At 42.4% G+C, this 16,868-nt stretch overlaps 2 protein-coding genes across 3 annotated transcripts in view; one reads left to right on the plus strand and one right to left on the minus strand.

Moving 5' to 3' along the window:
- Positions 1-11,321, minus strand: part of LOC115140932 (SPRY domain-containing protein 3-like) — a 71,043-nt gene extending 59,722 nt beyond the window's left edge. For both annotated transcript variants that reach the window (XM_029679441.2, XM_029679431.2), the window contains exons 1-3: positions 11,215-11,321; positions 10,488-10,613; positions 8,561-8,636 (exon numbers count right to left, since the gene is read on the minus strand). In XM_029679441.2, coding sequence (XP_029535301.2) covers positions 8,561-8,636; positions 10,488-10,606 — 195 coding nt within the window. In that variant the 5' untranslated portion in view covers positions 10,607-10,613; positions 11,215-11,321. The remainder of the gene's footprint in view (positions 1-8,560; positions 8,637-10,487; positions 10,614-11,214) is intronic.
- Positions 11,322-12,906: 1,585 nt separating this feature from the next.
- LOC115146069 (insulin-like growth factor-binding protein 6) lies at positions 12,907-15,624 on the plus strand. The gene is made up of 4 exons (XM_029687848.2): positions 12,907-13,332; positions 14,159-14,193; positions 14,333-14,455; positions 14,706-15,624. Exons 1-4 carry the CDS (start codon positions 12,990-12,992, stop codon positions 14,817-14,819), a joined length of 615 nt encoding a protein of 204 aa, XP_029543708.1. The 5' UTR covers positions 12,907-12,989; the 3' UTR covers positions 14,820-15,624.
- The last annotated feature ends 1,244 nt before the right edge of the window (positions 15,625-16,868 follow it).

Below are 16,868 nucleotides of genomic sequence, written 5' to 3' on the forward strand. Positions count from 1 at the left end.
AGAGTTGTCGAATAAAGGAACCCCCAATCCTATCCATGGTAGGGATTGTATTAACAAAATATATAGGAAAACAATAAAATACAACAATTGATAAAGAAATAAACTACAACTACACTATACCATTCAAGACAGGGAATGTTGTAAAATAATTATATTTATAGTACTTTACTAATAGATAAGACCGCATTAGAAGAAATGTAATTAGCGAAATAATAAATCTTAAAATATAAGGACACCGAACACAAAAGCACTCCGAATGAACATGGTAGGGGTAAAAACACAGCAAACAGAGGACATAGAAGGCACAGTATGTGGGTATGTGTGGGTGTATCGACAATGTAAATAACAGTACCAAACTTTTGACTGGTACTGTATATTATCTAGTATATGTAAAGACAAGATTAAATCAAGAATAGTCTGATATTAGCCTATCACTTGTGAATTATAGATTATCACTTGTGAATGATGTCCAGCATAAGAAAACGCCTTTTTTTGCTACTTTTTCTAATCATAGTCGCACACCTCATTTAGCCTAGTCCATGGGCCTAGATGTTTTAATTTGTATCACAACTAAAGTGGCCAAATAACTTCTTAAAACGAAGCAAATTAATCTGCTTTACAAGGGGTGAAGAGCCTAACTGGCATACATAAACAGCACGTGAGTTTCAAGTTTGGGGAAGATAATTTTCACCATAAACATGCACCTTTATGATAAAAGCATTACATCTTTATTGAAGACTCATCTCTTCAGTGGGTCATATGATTGAGTGTAGTCTGGCCCAGGAGTGTGAAGGTGAATGGAAAGGCTCTGGAGCAACGAACCGCCCTTGCTGTCTCTGCCTGGCCGGTTCCCCTCTCCACTGGGACTCTCTGCCTCTAACCCTATTACAGGGGCTGAGTCACTGGCTTACTGGTGCTCTTTCATGCCGTCCCTAGGAGGGGTGCGTCACTTGAGTGGGTTGAGTCACTGATGTGATCTTCCTGTCTGGGTTGGCGCCCCCCCCTTGGGTTGTGCCGTGGCGGAGAGATCTTTGTGGGCTATACTCGGCCTGGTCTCAGGATGGTAAGTTGTTGGCTGAAGATATCCCTCTAGTGGTGTGGGGGCTGTACTTTGGCAAAGTGGGTGGGGTTATATCCTTCCTGTTTGGCCCTGTCCGGGGGTATCATTGGATGGGGCCAGTGTCTCCTGACCTTTCCTGTCTCAGCCTCCAGTATGTATGTTGCAGTAGTGTATGTGTCAGGGGGCTAGGGTCAGTTTGTTATATCTGGAGTACTTCTCCTGTCTTATTCGGTGTCCTGTGTGAATTTAAGTATGCTCTCTCTAATTCTCTCTTTCTCTCTTTCTTTCTCTCTCTCGGAGGACCATGCCCCAGGACTACCTGGCATGATGACTCCTTGCTGTCCCCAGTCCAACTGGCCGTGCTGCTGCTCCAGTTTCAACTGTTCTGCCTGCGGCTATGGAATCCTGACCTGTTCACCAGACCTGCTGTTTTCAACTCTCTAGAGACAGCAGGAGTGGTAGAGATACTCTTAATGATAGGCTATGAAAAGCCAACTGACATTTACTCCTGAGGTGCTGACTTGCTGCACCCTCGACAACTACTGTTATTATTATTATTTGACCATGCTGGTAATTTATGAACATTTGAACATCTTGGCCATGTTCTGTTATAATCTTCACCCGGCACAGCCAGAAGAGGACTGGCCAACCCTCATAGCCTGGTTCCTCTCTAGGTTTCTTTCTAGGTTTTGGCCTTTCTAGGGAGTTTTTCCTAGCCACCGTGCTTCTACACCTGCATTGCTTGCTGTTTGAGGTTTTAGGCTGGGTTTCTGTACAGCACTTTGAGATATCAGCTGATGTACGAAGGGCTATATAAATAAATTTGATTTGTCGACTGAGCATTGTAGTAGTTTTCCGTCTTTCATAGCTAGTGCGGTAATACCCACATAGTACAGTAATACCCACAATGACAGGGTTACGACTCATTTGTGGCCCAAAAACGAGACTCTAGCTTCAAAGTGGGACCGGTTTGTCCGATTGAAAATAATGGATTGAAGTATGGGAAGCGTGTGCACATCTACTGTATGGAAGGCAGGATTCGGAATGAGATTATGACTGAAACCAGGTGCAGTGTCAAGCATTAATGTGAAACCTACAACTGATATTTCCTACTGGCCTACCGGTACATCGCAGGTGTCAGCAGTGACTTAAATGTAAATGTAGCAGTGGAGATAATTTGGGTAAATTCAAATGTGGATTTACCTCACTATATCGCTATTGGATTAGCTGACTCTCCTTCGGCCGGTGAAATGGCCTATCACTCTGAAGGCCTCTCCTTCGCACTTCGGTATCTAACTCAGCCGTCAATCGGAATGTCTCCGCTCTCTCTACTTTATATCTGCTGGCTTTTTTGTTGTGTTCTGTCATATTACGTCACACCCCATAAAAAAAATTTCCAGCATGACTTCAGCATTCTGATAAATTTGATGTAATAACAAAAAAAACAAAAAAAGTGAGGTGTAACTTTGCTTTGGGACTTTTTTTAATGCATATTCTAATGCAAAAAATAATATATATATATATATATTACATGTGGTTATGTTTATGCTACCTACCCTTTAAGGTCTTCATTCCTGAAAAGAGGGAAATGTTTTCCTTCCATGCAAGTTAAAGCAGGCGGGTGCATTCAGTCAGACACTCATTATGTCCTCCAACGTCATACTGTACATCCTATAGAGTCCTATAGGCCCTGGTCAAAAGTAGTACACTTTAAAGGGAATAGGGACGGGTGCCATTTTGGACCAACAGACGCAAGCAGGACTCCCTCACAAATCACTCTACCTCCATAACCACTCACTGCCCTGGCATAGCATATAGTAGGAAGCCAACACTACATACCAGAACCAGACCTTTCCCTATCCCAAAATGTACAGCCAAGTCCTCCTTTCCTGAGCTTTCCCAAAACCCAGGATGATTTTTAACGAGCCTGCTGCCTTCATGATTTAGCCTGGAGGGACTCTTATTAAAAAAAAGGTACTGGTGAATAAATAACTGGGGAGTTATGTTACACACTGAATTATTTTACACTGGAGAAACTACCATGTTTGATCCATTTGTCAGATCATTTGTTAAAAAAGAAAGGATCCAAAAATAACATGCTTTGGATTGGTCTGCAAACTATTTTTAATCAAATGTGTCAGCTAAATTTAGCAACTGTGCAGTTCTCTGAGCATAGACAGCAGTTAATCTACAGGGTGTGACTGGCGATGGGCTCAGACTTACAATGCTCGACTTGAACTGTCAAAACACTAGCCTATACAACAGTAGGGAACAGTTTGAGAACAGGGTAAAACCGTGTGGGAACACAAGAGAGGCACATTTTGGACTTGAGTGACATGACTTGAAACCCAACTTAATAGAAAATGAAATAACTTGAGACTTGACTTGGAGCCTCAAGACTAGACTTTGAATTGAGACTGATGACTTGAAATGGTATGGCCATGTTTTATAACGTAATGTCACAGAGTCTGGGGATTACTCTCCACGCAGCTAGAGACAGTAGCCGCAACATCGGTCCTTGTAAAAGAAATATGCTAGTGAAAACGCACTCTGCTGTCTGGTTGAATCAGCAAACTGTCAATAAACACAGGTCGGGTGAGCTAGCGTACATCTATAGAAGAATCGGGTGCAGTGCAAAGTTTAAATTGTAGGGAGAGAGGATTGCAATAAATAAATATGCAGCTCCAAAAATGGTTTGGTAATCAAAAATATTAACTGTTTGCAAGCTTACCAGCAATTGAGCGTCAAGCAACTGTTACTAGCATATGCCTACTGGTCTTTTGGTAAAAATCCACCCTTCCAGAAACAAGTCTCTCACCGTTGCCGCTTGCTATAGACCACCCTCTGCACCGAGCTGTGCCCTGGACACAATATGTGAATTGATTGCCCCCCATCTATCTTCAGAGCTCGTGCTGCAAGGTGACCTAAACTGGGACATGCTTAACACCCCGGCCATCTTACAATCTAAGCTTGATGCCCTCAATTTCACACAATTTTTTTTATTTATTTTTTTATTTTTTTATTTAACCTTTATTTAACCAGGTAGGCTAGTTGAGAACAAGTTCTCATTTGCAACTGCGACCTGGCCAAGATAAAGCATAGCAGTGTGAAATTACCAATGAACCCACCAGGTACAACCCCAAATCTGAAACCCGGGCACCCTCATAGATATCATCCTAAACAACTTGCCCTCCAAATACTCATCTGCTGTTTTCAACCAAGATCTCAGCGATCACTGCCTCATTGCCTGCATCCGTAATGGTTCTGCGGTCAAACGACCACCCCTCATCACTGTCAAACGCTCCCTAAAACACTTCAGCGAGCATGCCTTTCTAATCAACCTGGCTCGGGTATCCTGGAAGGATATTGACCTCATCCCGTCAGTAGAAGATGCCTGGTTATTCTTTAAAAGTGCCTTCCTCACCATCGTAAATAAGCATGCCCCATTTAAAAAAAATTGAACCAGGAACAGATATAGCCCTTGGTTCTCTCCAGACCTGACTGCCCTTGACCAGCACAAAAACATCCTGTGGCGTTCTGCATTAGCATCGAATAGCCCCCGTGATATGCAACTTTCAGGGAAGTTAGGAACAAATATACACAGGCAGTTAGGAAAGCTAAGGCTAGCTTTTTTAAAACAGAAATCTACATCCTGTAGCACAAACTAAAAAAAAACTCTGGGACACTATAAAGTCCATGGAGAATAAGAGCACCTCCTCCCAGCTGCCCACTGCACTGAGACTAGGAAACACTGTCACCAATGATAAATCCACTATAATTGGGAATTTCAATAAGCATTTCTCTACGGCTAGCCATGCTTTCCACCTGGCTACCCCTACCCCAATCAACAGCCCCCACCTTCCACAGCAACTCGCCCAAGCCTCCTCATTTCTCCTTCAACCAAATCCAGATAGCTGATGTTCAGAAAGAGCTGCAAAATCTGGACCCCTACAAATCAGCCGGGCTAGACAATCTGGACCCTCTCTTTCTAAAAAATTATCTGCCGAAATTGTTGCAACTAGCCTGTTCAACCTCTCTTTCGTATCGTCTGAGAATCCCATAGATTGGAAAGCTGCCGCGGTCATCCCCCTCTTCAAAGGGGGAGACACTCTAGACCCAAACTGCTACAGACCTATATCTATCCTACCCTGCCTTCCTAAGGTCTTCGAAAGCCAAGTTAACAAACAGATTACTGACCATTTCGAATCCCACCATACCTTCTCCACTATGCAATCTGGTTTCAGAGCTGGTCATGGGTGCACCTCAGCCACGCTCAAGGTCCTAAACGATATCATAACCACCATCGATAAGAGACATTACTGTGCTGCCGTATTCATCGACCATGCTAAGGCTTTCGACTCTGTCAATCACAACATTCTTATTGGCAGACTCAACAACCTTGGTTTCTCAAATGATTGCCTCACCTGGTTCACCAACTACTTCTCAGACAGAGTTCAGTGTGTCAAATCGGAGGGCCTGTTGTCCAGACCTCTGGCAGTCCATATGGGGTTGCCACAGGGTTCAATTCTCTGGCCGACTCTCTTCTCTGTATACATCAATGATGTCTGCGTAGAGGTGGATCAAAGAATCACCAGCAGCAAGAGCGGCGACACCATTCTGTATACTTCTGACGAGCTTCAATGCCATACAACTCACAATCCGTTTCCTCCAACTGCTCTTAAATGCAAGTAAAACTAAATGCATGCTCTTCAACCGATTGCTGCCCACACCGCCTGCCCGTCCAGCATCACTACTATGGACGGTTCTGACTTAGAATACGTGGACAACTACAAATACCTAGGTGTCTGGCTAGACTGTAAACTCTCCTTCCAGACTCATATTAAACATCTCCAATCCAAAATTAAATCTAGAATCGGCTTACTATTTCGCAACAAAGCATCCTTCACTCATTATGCCAAACATACCCTCGTAAAACTGACCATCCTACCGATCCTCGACGATGTCATTTACAAAATAGCCTCCAACACTCTACTCAACAAATTGGATGCAGTCTATCACAGTGCTATCCGTTTTGTCACCAAAGCCCCATATACTACCCACCACTGCGACCTGTACGCTCTCTTACAGGAGAGGGGTTTGGGCCTCGCTTCATACTCGTCGCCAAACCCACTGGCTCCAGGTCATCTACAAGTCTCTGCTAGGTAAAGCCCCACCTTATCTCAGCTCACTGGTCACCATAGCAGCACCCACCCATACTCTGCTGCCTGTGACTGGAACGAATTGCAAAAATCGCTGAAGTTGGAGACTTTTATCTCCCTCACCAACTTCAAACATCTGCTATCTGAGCAGCTAACCGATCGCTGCAGCTGTACATAATCTATTGGTAAACAGCCCACCCATTTTCACCTACCTCATCCCCACAGTTTTATTTATTTACTTTTCTGCTCTTTTGCACACCAATATCTCTACCTGTACATGATCATCTGATCATTTATCACTCCAGTGTTAATCTGCAATATTGTAATTATTCGCCTACCTCCTCATGCCTTTTGCACACATTGTATATAGACTCCCCTTTTTTTTCTCTACTGTGTTATTGACTTGTTAATTGTTTACTCCATGCGTAACTCTGTGTTGTCTGTTCACACTGCTATGCTTTATCTTGGCCAGGTCGCAGTTGCAAATGAGAACTTGTTCTCAACTAGCCTACCTGGTTAAATAAAGGTGAAATATATATATTTTTTTAAATAAATAAATAGCACGCGCTCCAGCAGGTATATCTCACTAGTCACCCCCAAAGCTAATTCTTCCTTTGTCCGCCTCTCCTTCCAGTTCTCTGCTGCCAATGACTGGAACGAACAGCAAAAAGCAAGTCAAGAAAACGCAGGGACTGGAGTCCCCACATTGAAATGGCTACTACGCTATAGACTAGAAAGCATGCGGACGGTGTTGAACCGGACGTCACAAATGGTTAAGAAATCTACAAAACTACACAGGAACATCCCGTCTGCAGCTGTTTAAGTACTTTAGTCTGGTAAACGCGAACGAGGACCACCGGGTGGTACTCTGAAAGATCTACTCTGGAGAACATTTCCCTATCAAACAAGCATTGGTATGTCTGACCTATCCATTATAACAGACACTTCCAGAACAAAGGGAACAAGCTACAACTACAAAATACTTTGATCTCTGGTGGACAAACCAGAGACTTTCTGTCGACTGACTCTCCAGCAGATGGACCGGCGATTTCAGAGAGACAAAGGCATACACTCGTAAATATGTACATTGCAATTCCTTTTGAATGAGTGACTGTTCATGTGCCAAGTATTAGCATTTCCATGAGCCTAGTTATCACCTGTATGTACGATAGTGGAGTCCTTTGTCTTTTCTCCCGCTCTTTCTTACCTGCCTCTCCCTTTTTATTTGGTGTAACAAGCCGTCATATCGGTTTAGTCCACTAGGGACTTTTCATTGTATCATGTTAGTAACCAATGTATAACCTGTGTGTGTTTGTGTACTTCTGTGTGATTATTTAGTTAGTTAGTAAATAAATAGTTAAGCCAATTGGTATATTGCTGATTCATCATTTATACTAGGGTTCGTGCAGATATCCAAGAGTTTGCGACATTCAGAATGAGACTGATAGAAGGTAAACAATTAATTAATGACTGAAATGTAAGAGATATTTATATCTTTAAGAGTTAATTCGGAAAACAGTAACTCGTTAAATAAACCTTTTCCATGGTGCCCCAAGATTGCAAATTAGTTCATTGTTACGGGATTAATTTAATCATCGTAATAATTAAACATAGTTAATCAATTTGATAAAACAATCGTCATCACATTAATGATAATCAAGACACAACAGCTGCTACTCGCTGTTCATCTATACATAGTCACTTCTTCCCTACAAACATGTAGAAATTACCTTAACTAACCTGTACCCTCGCACACTAACTTGGTACCAGTACCCCCTGTAAATAGCTTCATTATTGTTATTTTATTGTGTTACTTTTTAAAATAATTGTTTAACTTTAGTTTATTTGTATCTTTGTAGTGACTGGGTTTATTGACACACCATCCAAGGTGTAATTAATAACATCACCATGCTCAGAGGGATATTCAATGTCTGCTTTTCTTTAAAGCATTGGAACACCTCCCTGGTCTTTGTGGTTGAATCTGTGTTTGAAATTCACTGCTCAACTGAGGGACCTTACAGAGAATTGTATGTGTGGGGGGGTACTGAGATTAGGTAGTCATTCAAAAATCATGTTAAACACTATTATTGGACAGTCCATGCAACTTATTGTGTCTTGCCATAACAAAGGGGTCGAATACTTATTGACCAGACATTTTAGCTTTTCATTTTTGATTAATTTGTAAAAATGTCAAAAAACATAATTCCACTTTGGCATTATGGGGTATTGTGCTAGTGATACATTTTAAATTCAGGCTGAAAAACACAACAAAATGTGGAAAAAGTCAAGGACTGTGAATACTTCCTGAAGGCACTGTAACTAACTCTGTATTGAATCCTACCTCAAAGTAGCAGTTTCCTTTGGATAACGGCCTTGGAGCCACGTAGCAGCCAACTTCATCAGAGTTCCCTTGGTAACTGTAAGAGAATTTCAGAAATGTGTTTACATTAATCGTATCGCATTTGCAAATGTACTCAACAAACATACAAGCATATGCTACACAACATACAGTTGTTATTTAACTTGTGGATGGTACAGGCCAGCCAAGTCAGTGAGAGGAGGACAGTGTGAAAGAAAGTATGAGTCTAAAGCAGGGGTCTCCAACCTTTTCTAGCATGAGAAGAGATACTTTTTTTTTAAAGAAACATGTTGCGAGCTACTCACATACTTCTCTGCTCCTCTACCCTGCAACTCTTCACCCGGAACAAGAGACATGTTTTCTGTCAATATACCTGGTAAAATAATGGTTAAGGGGGCTAAAACATCAAATTGTTTTTGGTATTTTCCTGAATTCTGTCTGTTCCCTGTTTTATTTTTCCTGGTTTGGGATTGTTTTGGTTTTTATTCTTAATATTACAATTATTCATAGTGAATGTTCTGAGTCCATGACAATGATTAAATCAAATCAGAAGACCATTGTTGATTTTAGTGTAATTCCTCTTTAATTGCACATCTAGCAAGAGAGTCATGTGTCGGTCTAGAGATGGTTCTGCTGTTAGGCCTGCTACTGCAACATGTCATGGCACAGTTTGCAAAACAATGGCCACCCAATTGATACAAATAATCATGATATAGTTATGTCAGTTACGCCTACTTGGCAGTTAACATTTAACTTAGAAGGTTTTTGGGGAAAGTCTTTCTGTATACCCACAAGACGGTTATAATTAGTATCGCTAACTGGCTACATACATAGTGAAAGACAAACGTGCGCACAGACAGACGGACAATTGCTGGAAATGAGTTGGCAGATGTGTTACGTTTGGCTTTTTAAGCCAATAGTGGCTAACCAAGAGTGGGATAGTCCTGGTCCCAGTACAAACTAATCTCGCTCACCAGCCGGCTCTCTTTCTTTAGAGATGTCTGGTTTCCGAGCTCCTCAGGACGAGACTTTTTTTTTTTAAGGGGGTGGATCAGCTTTAATATTGCGGATAGATTGTTGCTTCCATCAATGTAATTGTCTGCATCTGGACTTGAAGTCTATGAGTTAAATTGGCTAATCTCTCAGTCCATCACCATCTAGCCCAATCCTTAGAACCTCCCCTCTGAATTGTGGATTTCAAAGCACGAGCAGTGCAAGTAGGTGATTCGTTTTGCAAGGCCCGGTGCCCCAGGTGGTGTGGTTTGCTCATTATCAACCATTCCATTGGTCCTAAGGAGAAAACTCCACCCAGCCGGGGAACCATGCCATGCAAGGCTCCCGAGTGGCGCAGAGGTCTTAGGCACTGCATCTCAGTGCAAGAGGCGTCACTATAGTCCCTGGTTCGATTCCAGGCTGTATCACATCTGGCTGTGATTGGGAGTCCCATAGGGCAGAGCACAATTGGCCCAGCGTCGTCCAGGTTTGGCCGGGGTAGGCCGTCATTGTAAATAAGAATTTGTTCTTAACGGACTTCTTAACGGACAATTTTTAAAAACTCACCAAGGGCTTGAATAAATTGTGTTACTACTCGGCTGTTCGACATGACTGCAAAAATCACCTTGCGTAATAACTAATTATTTTTATTTGTAGATCAGTCAGTCAGTCACAATTTACCCAGAATGCATCAAATATTTGACGTTCTTGACCCGTTGGGTCCCCAGAACCAGGAATTTGAGTAAATTGTCCATTTGGGTAAATTGTAACTACCCAGAACCAGGGTTGAGGAACACTGGGCTGGCTAGAGTGTCATTATCTCTCATGCCTCATACTACACTTCACCAAGCAGCATTCCGGGTATGTGTAAATGTACTTGGCGAACAAAAGTAATTCTGACAGTTTTCATACCCACCTGAGCACTTCTCCATCCCTCATCATCCTCTTGAACCGCTCGCGGTACCGCACGGCCCGCACCTCCCGTATCCTCCGCCTCCAGTTCATAAAGCGGTAATGGGGGTTGATTTCGTCCATCGTTTACCTGAGGACAGAGACATGAACCACGAGGTGCTTATCCCGTACGCTCATATCATTTTTTACAGAGACCGCTTCATATGAATAGCAGGCTCCACGCACGGAATATGGACTCGGAGGTGTGTTGCGCCGGCATTGTTCGGGTCAGTTGGATCAAAATCAAACTGAAAATTAAATGCCCGGCAAAAGTAGCAAGCTTGGGTGAGGGTGTCTAATAATAACATATTTAATGTACGGTTTAATACCTACTTAATACACTAGCTAGCTATATACCTACCAATGCATGACACATAGCTAAATGAACGAGCTACAGTTGCCAACTGGTCGGTGTTTTAACAGCAGGGCTGTATTCATTCCGCCCATACTGTTGCAAAACGTTTCTTAAACGGAACGCAACGGGGAGGTATTTAACGAAACGTTTTGCAACTGTTTGGACTAATAATAACGCCACTGGGAAATAGCTAGCTGGCTGGCTATGATGCTAGCTATCCACATCAAGCACTTAGCTACTTCACTCACAGGAAGAACATAGTTCCGTACGTAGCATATCGTCTCACACGTCCTGGAACTTTTGATTTATTTATAAAACACACACAAAAGTTGCCCACCTTGCCGTTAGACTACTATCTTTCAAGTGGCCGCATTCGTTTTTGTTTACACATTTCCAGTACCTCGAGCTCCATCAAAACAAATTCCGCAGAGTTCAAATGGCGCCTTCTAATGACATCATTTACTTTCTAGAAAACGTACGGTTCCGGGTAAACTTCGAGCTCTTGCATCAGCAATCTAAATAAACTACTCTTTATTGTAGCTGTTTGATTAATATTATGGGTAGACTATATGACAGGGGAAAGAATATTTCCATGGTATTAAGTTCTGATAACATGTAGTGGGCATGTTGGTAGTTTCCTTTCAAAGAGCATGATCATCAAAATTGACTAGGCTCTTGACCATGAACATTTGTATTAGCCTATACTGTGTGTGGTATGGAGGATGAGTGAGAGAGAGAATTTGAGGTGACAGTAAAATAATAAATTACTAATTATGGGACAGAGGCATGTGTAAGGAGAAATTCTGAGTTCTGTGGGGGGTACTTCTAGTTAGGTGTGGAAAGGGAGGGTTTCCATAGGTAAAATCATCCATAGATTCTGGCACATTGCTTGGAACATTTTCGATTGTGAGATGTGTGAACCAAATAGAGTTCATTTGGTGAACTGCCAGAAAATTGTTCTTGTCTTTACATATTTGTTACCAGATTGGCTTTAGCATCAAACAACATTCTTTTAAAAAACTGTAATTTTTTTAAATAAGTCATTTTCTTAGAGGTGGTCTTCCCACTCAAAGTCATTCATTATCATGACACACACACAGAGGAATGTGTTTCCTGTGATGGAAGAAATAATCATGTGGGTGACTCCATGCCAGCGTAGGCTTTCTGGTACTTTGAAGGATATCACCAATTTTATACCCCAAAATTGACATTATAGGTCATTAACTAATCACAGACCTCCATTAGGATTGCACATTCAGCAAATCACCAGCAGAAGGAGTTCCTTTTGAATCAATTTCCATTCAATGTTGGTGGTGCTCATAAAATTGATCATACTTTTAGAATTAGCAGAGAACACACTCTGGAAGTTTAATGTACTTGTAGAGTATATTGTTCTAACAATATGTCATAAAATGAACAAAATCTAAATCTTTAACATGATTACTGTTGGAAAATGTCCAGATTAATTATCAGGCTTCTTCATCCTACAATAGCCATCAAAGCACAGATTACAAGGGTTATTCTCAGTTTCTATAGGCCTACAAAGAAGGTGACACTCAATCCCACATATGTTTTCTATAAAGTAATGTTCTCTTGTCCCACCTTGTCATTTGAATAAATGGGTCAGTAATCCTTACTCGTAAAACACATACATCAAATGTATTACTGGTGGGAAAACAATCGTGCTGAATATGAAACAGGAAAAGTAGGACATTCATGATGGTGTTAGGTAGGGCTAACCCTATTTCACCAGCTGGCCCTGGTAAAGGAGAGGCGTGTCAGAGACAAGGGGAAGTGGGGGTGTGCTCAGCAATTTGAAAATGAGAGGGGAGACTAATATTTCTCTCTCCCGCTTTCCTTCCCCCACCCTCTCTCTCTACCTTTTGGCTCTTTAAAAGCTGCTGTCTCTAGTGTCTGTCTGCTTCATTATCACTCTGTCATAGCTGGAGGGGATTCCTATCCACTCTGCCTTGCATCTCCCAACCCATAACTGGAACTGAGCTGAATAAGAACAAACCTCAGACAACAGCCTACCTGGCATTGAAACAAATAGGAACCTCCTGGACTATTACTTACTCGTTGTTGTTTGACAACGTGTATCTTGCGGGAAACATGCTTCTGTACCCTGACCTTCTGGCCCTACTGTTCCTCCAGCTTGCGCTCTCCAGCCCATGGACACTAGCCTCCCGGCTGCCTCCTCTCAGTGGAGGGAATCCCTTCAGTAAGGGCTCCCAGGTGGCCAGGGCCCCCACACAGAGGCAGCAGTCTGGAGAGCTCAGCACCACTGTCCTGGCCCTGGGGGAGCCCTGTGGGGTCTACACTCTGAGCTGTGCCCGTGGACTCCGCTGCACCCCACCACTGGGGTACCCCAGCCCCCTCCAGGCCCTGCTGCAGGGCAGGGGAGTCTGCAGCAATGCCAGTGGGCCCAGCCCTTCTGAGAGGCCCCAGCCCACAGGTAAGCACCTACTACAGCAGAGAGGGAGACACCACTTAGTTACATGTATCTGATGGGGTGGAGGAGGGGTTATGTAAAAGCAATGGTAAATTTAGCCTCTGCAGACAGTTCACACGACCTAGTTATAGCCTGTAATACTACAGCCCAGTTTTTCCTGCTCAGGACATGGACATGACACATCACTGTATATTTTAGACAAATAAAGATGTAGATGTTGTGCTGATGACTTCGTTGTGACAAGACAGGTCCCGATTGTGAGATTGTATTGGACTGTGGAAGTAGAACATTAGTGAATCAGAAGTAAGCTTCAGAGAAGTACAGCTAGGATGTAATGGAACACACAATTGACAGTAGTTTACATTGTGGAGGCAGGACCAAGTCTTAGTATGACGACTCCAAACTCAGCCATAAGACTTCAAATGTATTTAAAATAGGTCTGTTCAGACTCCACAAGAAATTCATTTGTTTTGGGTATGGGAAATTATCTTCACCTAAATAATAAAAAATTACGTGATGTTAACCTCAAATCAGCAGCAGCTAGTACTTTAACTCTACAACAGGGCTCTCCAACCCTGTTCCTGGAAAGCTACTCTCCTGTACGTTTTCAATCCAACCTCAGTTGTAACTCCGCTAATTCAGGATGGTAGCTCTCCAAGAACAGGGTTGGAGAGCCCTGCTCTACAACCTGTTGTGCCAATCTGTGAACATGATGTGCAACTCTAGCTACTGGTTTGTCTCTGTCACTGCATTCATCTCAGTAATCAATCAGTTACTGTGGTAATGTAATCCATCACTATGCTAAAGCTGCTGTCATGTATTTTCCCAGCCACACACCCAACACCCAGTGAAGACCTGGAGAAGGTAAAATCCCTTGTATTTACTTACAGATGGATGTTAGGAGGATTGTGTTGAGCAATATAATTGAACAACAATAGAACAAGCAATGTGGTAGTGATTAAAAATAATAATAATAATTAAACTCTTTCTCTCTTCCCTCTAGGCTCCATGCCGTAGGCTGCTTAACACTGTACTTAAAGGTCTGCAGCCCCTGGTCTTCCAGTCAGACTGTGCTGATATATATATGCCCAACTGTGACAAGCATGGTTTCTTCAGAAAGAAGCAGGTAGGTTTATAAGCAAACGGTATTTGTAGCAGAGGTGGTTCACCAAATCATGCTTGCTTGCATGATGAGTATAATATTGCCTAAACAGGAGCTCAGTGGGCTAACTCAATCTTGAGTTGTAACCTGGGCTCGATAGACTATGACTTTGCCTGGTCAGTAACGTGTGTGTGTGTGTGTGTGTGTGTAGTTGTGTCCTATACAACAATTCACATCTCAAATATGCTTTATCACTGTGTGTGCCCTCTGGCAGTGTCGGTCGTCTCGGGGCATGCATCGCGGCCACTGCTGGTGTGTGGACAAGAGTGGCATACCAACCCCATCACACACAAGCCCAGAGGGCACCCTGATCTGTGACAACGCATGAAAGGGCACTGTCCAGCCCACCCTATCCTGCAGTCTGGAATATGGGCCATAGGGTGAGGATCGAGAGGAAGAAAAGTAGAGCAAGATGAGAATAAAAGAGAGGGATAGAAAAGGAGGAAAAGCGAGGGATGGAGGAGGAAGCACTTCCCAAAGTGCTTTACACTAAATGGCTGATACAAGCCAAAGGTTGCGTACCACATGGCATCCTATTCCCTAAGTAGTGAAGATAATTTCCCATACCCTTCCTGGATTGACTGCCTTAAATTCTAATTGAGCCCAACCATGCTACCTACAAGCACAATCCTTCCAATTCCATTTCTCATGGTCATTCTCTTTATCCATCCCATTAGTTTGGTCTCACAGCACCCTCTAGTGATGAGTTATGATGCAATACAGACAAGAAACATGATTTACCAAGTACATTTGTGAGTGTGGACTAGATGGGTATGGAATTGCTATGCACTTTGTTATCATTTCAAAATCTGTTCTCTGTGCTATGACGCAGAGTTGTGAGTTAATTTTAGAATCTAACTCAAAGTTGGTAGGCCTGTAGTAAACTACATACCCAATTCCATTTACCCGCTTTTCTCCTGGCCTAGTGATGAGGCTTGTCTCTGATGATGTATCCACTGTCTCTCTTATAACTCTGAAACTATGCTCTTAAATCTGACATTATTCTGATGTTTAAAATCCAGGGTCAAGCACTACTAGAGCACCTCCAACCTTTTTACTGACATTGCAGCAGACAAATTTTAATACTATAAGATGGTCTTTTGTAAACATACAGTACCAGTCAAATGTTTGGACACACATACTCATTCCAGGGTTTTTCTTTATTTTTACTATTTTCTACATTGTAGAATAATAGTGAAGACATGAAGACAACACTATGAAATAACACATGGAATCATGTAGTAAACAAAAAAGTGTTAAACAAATCAAAATATATTTTATATTTGAGATTCTTGGTGACAGCTTTGCACACTCTTGGCATTATCTCAACCAGCTTCATGAAGTAGTTACCTGGAATGCATTCCAATTAACAGGTGTGCCTTGTTAAAAGTTAAATAGTGGAATTTCTTTCCTTCTTAATGCGTTTGTGCCAATCCGTGTTGTGACAAGTTAGGGGTGGTATACAGAAGATAGCCCTATTTGGTAAAAGACTGAGTCCATATTATGGCAAGAACAGCTCAAATAAGCAAAGAGAAACGACAGTCCATTATTACTTTAAGACATGAAAGTCAGTTAATCTGGAAAATGTCAAGAACTTTGAAAGCTTCTTCAAGTGCAGTCGCAAAAACCATCAAGCGCTATGATGAAATTGGTTCTCTCAAGATAAATTCATTAGAGTTAACTGCACCTCAGATTGCAGCCAAAATAAACACTTCACAAGAATTCAAGTAACAGACACATCCCAACATGAACTGTTCAGAGGAGACTGCACGAACTAGGACTTCATGGTCGAATTGCTGCAAAGAAACCACTATTAAAGGACACCAATAAGTAAAAAAAGACTTGCTTGGGCCAAGAAACACGAGCAGTGGACATTAGACCGGTGAAAATCTGTCCTTTGGTCTGATGAGTCCAAATGTTTTGATTGTTGGTTCCAACCGCCATGTCTTTGTGAGAGTAAGTGAACGGATGATCTCCGCATGTGTGGTTCCCACCGTGAAGCATGGAGGAAGAGGTGTAATGGTGTGGGGGTGCTTTGCTGGTGACACTGTCTGTGATTTAGAATTCATGGCACACTTAACCAGCATGGCTACCAGCATTCTGCAGCAATACGCCATCCCATCTGGTTTACGCTTAGTGGGTCTACGCTTAGTGGGTCTATCATGACCCAATACACCCCAGGCTGTGTAAGGGCTATTTGACCAAGAAGGAGAGTGATGTAGTGCTGCATCAGATGACCTGGCCTCCACCTCAACCCAATTGAGATCGTTTGGAATGAGTTGGACCGCAGAGTGAAGGAAAAAGCAGCCAACAAGTGCTCAGCATATATAGGAACTCCTTCAAGACTGTTGGAAAAGCATTCCAGGTGAAGCTGGTT

Source organism: Oncorhynchus nerka, linkage group LG2, assembly GCF_034236695.1.
Source record: "Oncorhynchus nerka isolate Pitt River linkage group LG2, Oner_Uvic_2.0, whole genome shotgun sequence".
In the NCBI taxonomy this organism is placed as follows: Eukaryota; Metazoa; Chordata; class Actinopteri; order Salmoniformes; family Salmonidae; genus Oncorhynchus; species Oncorhynchus nerka.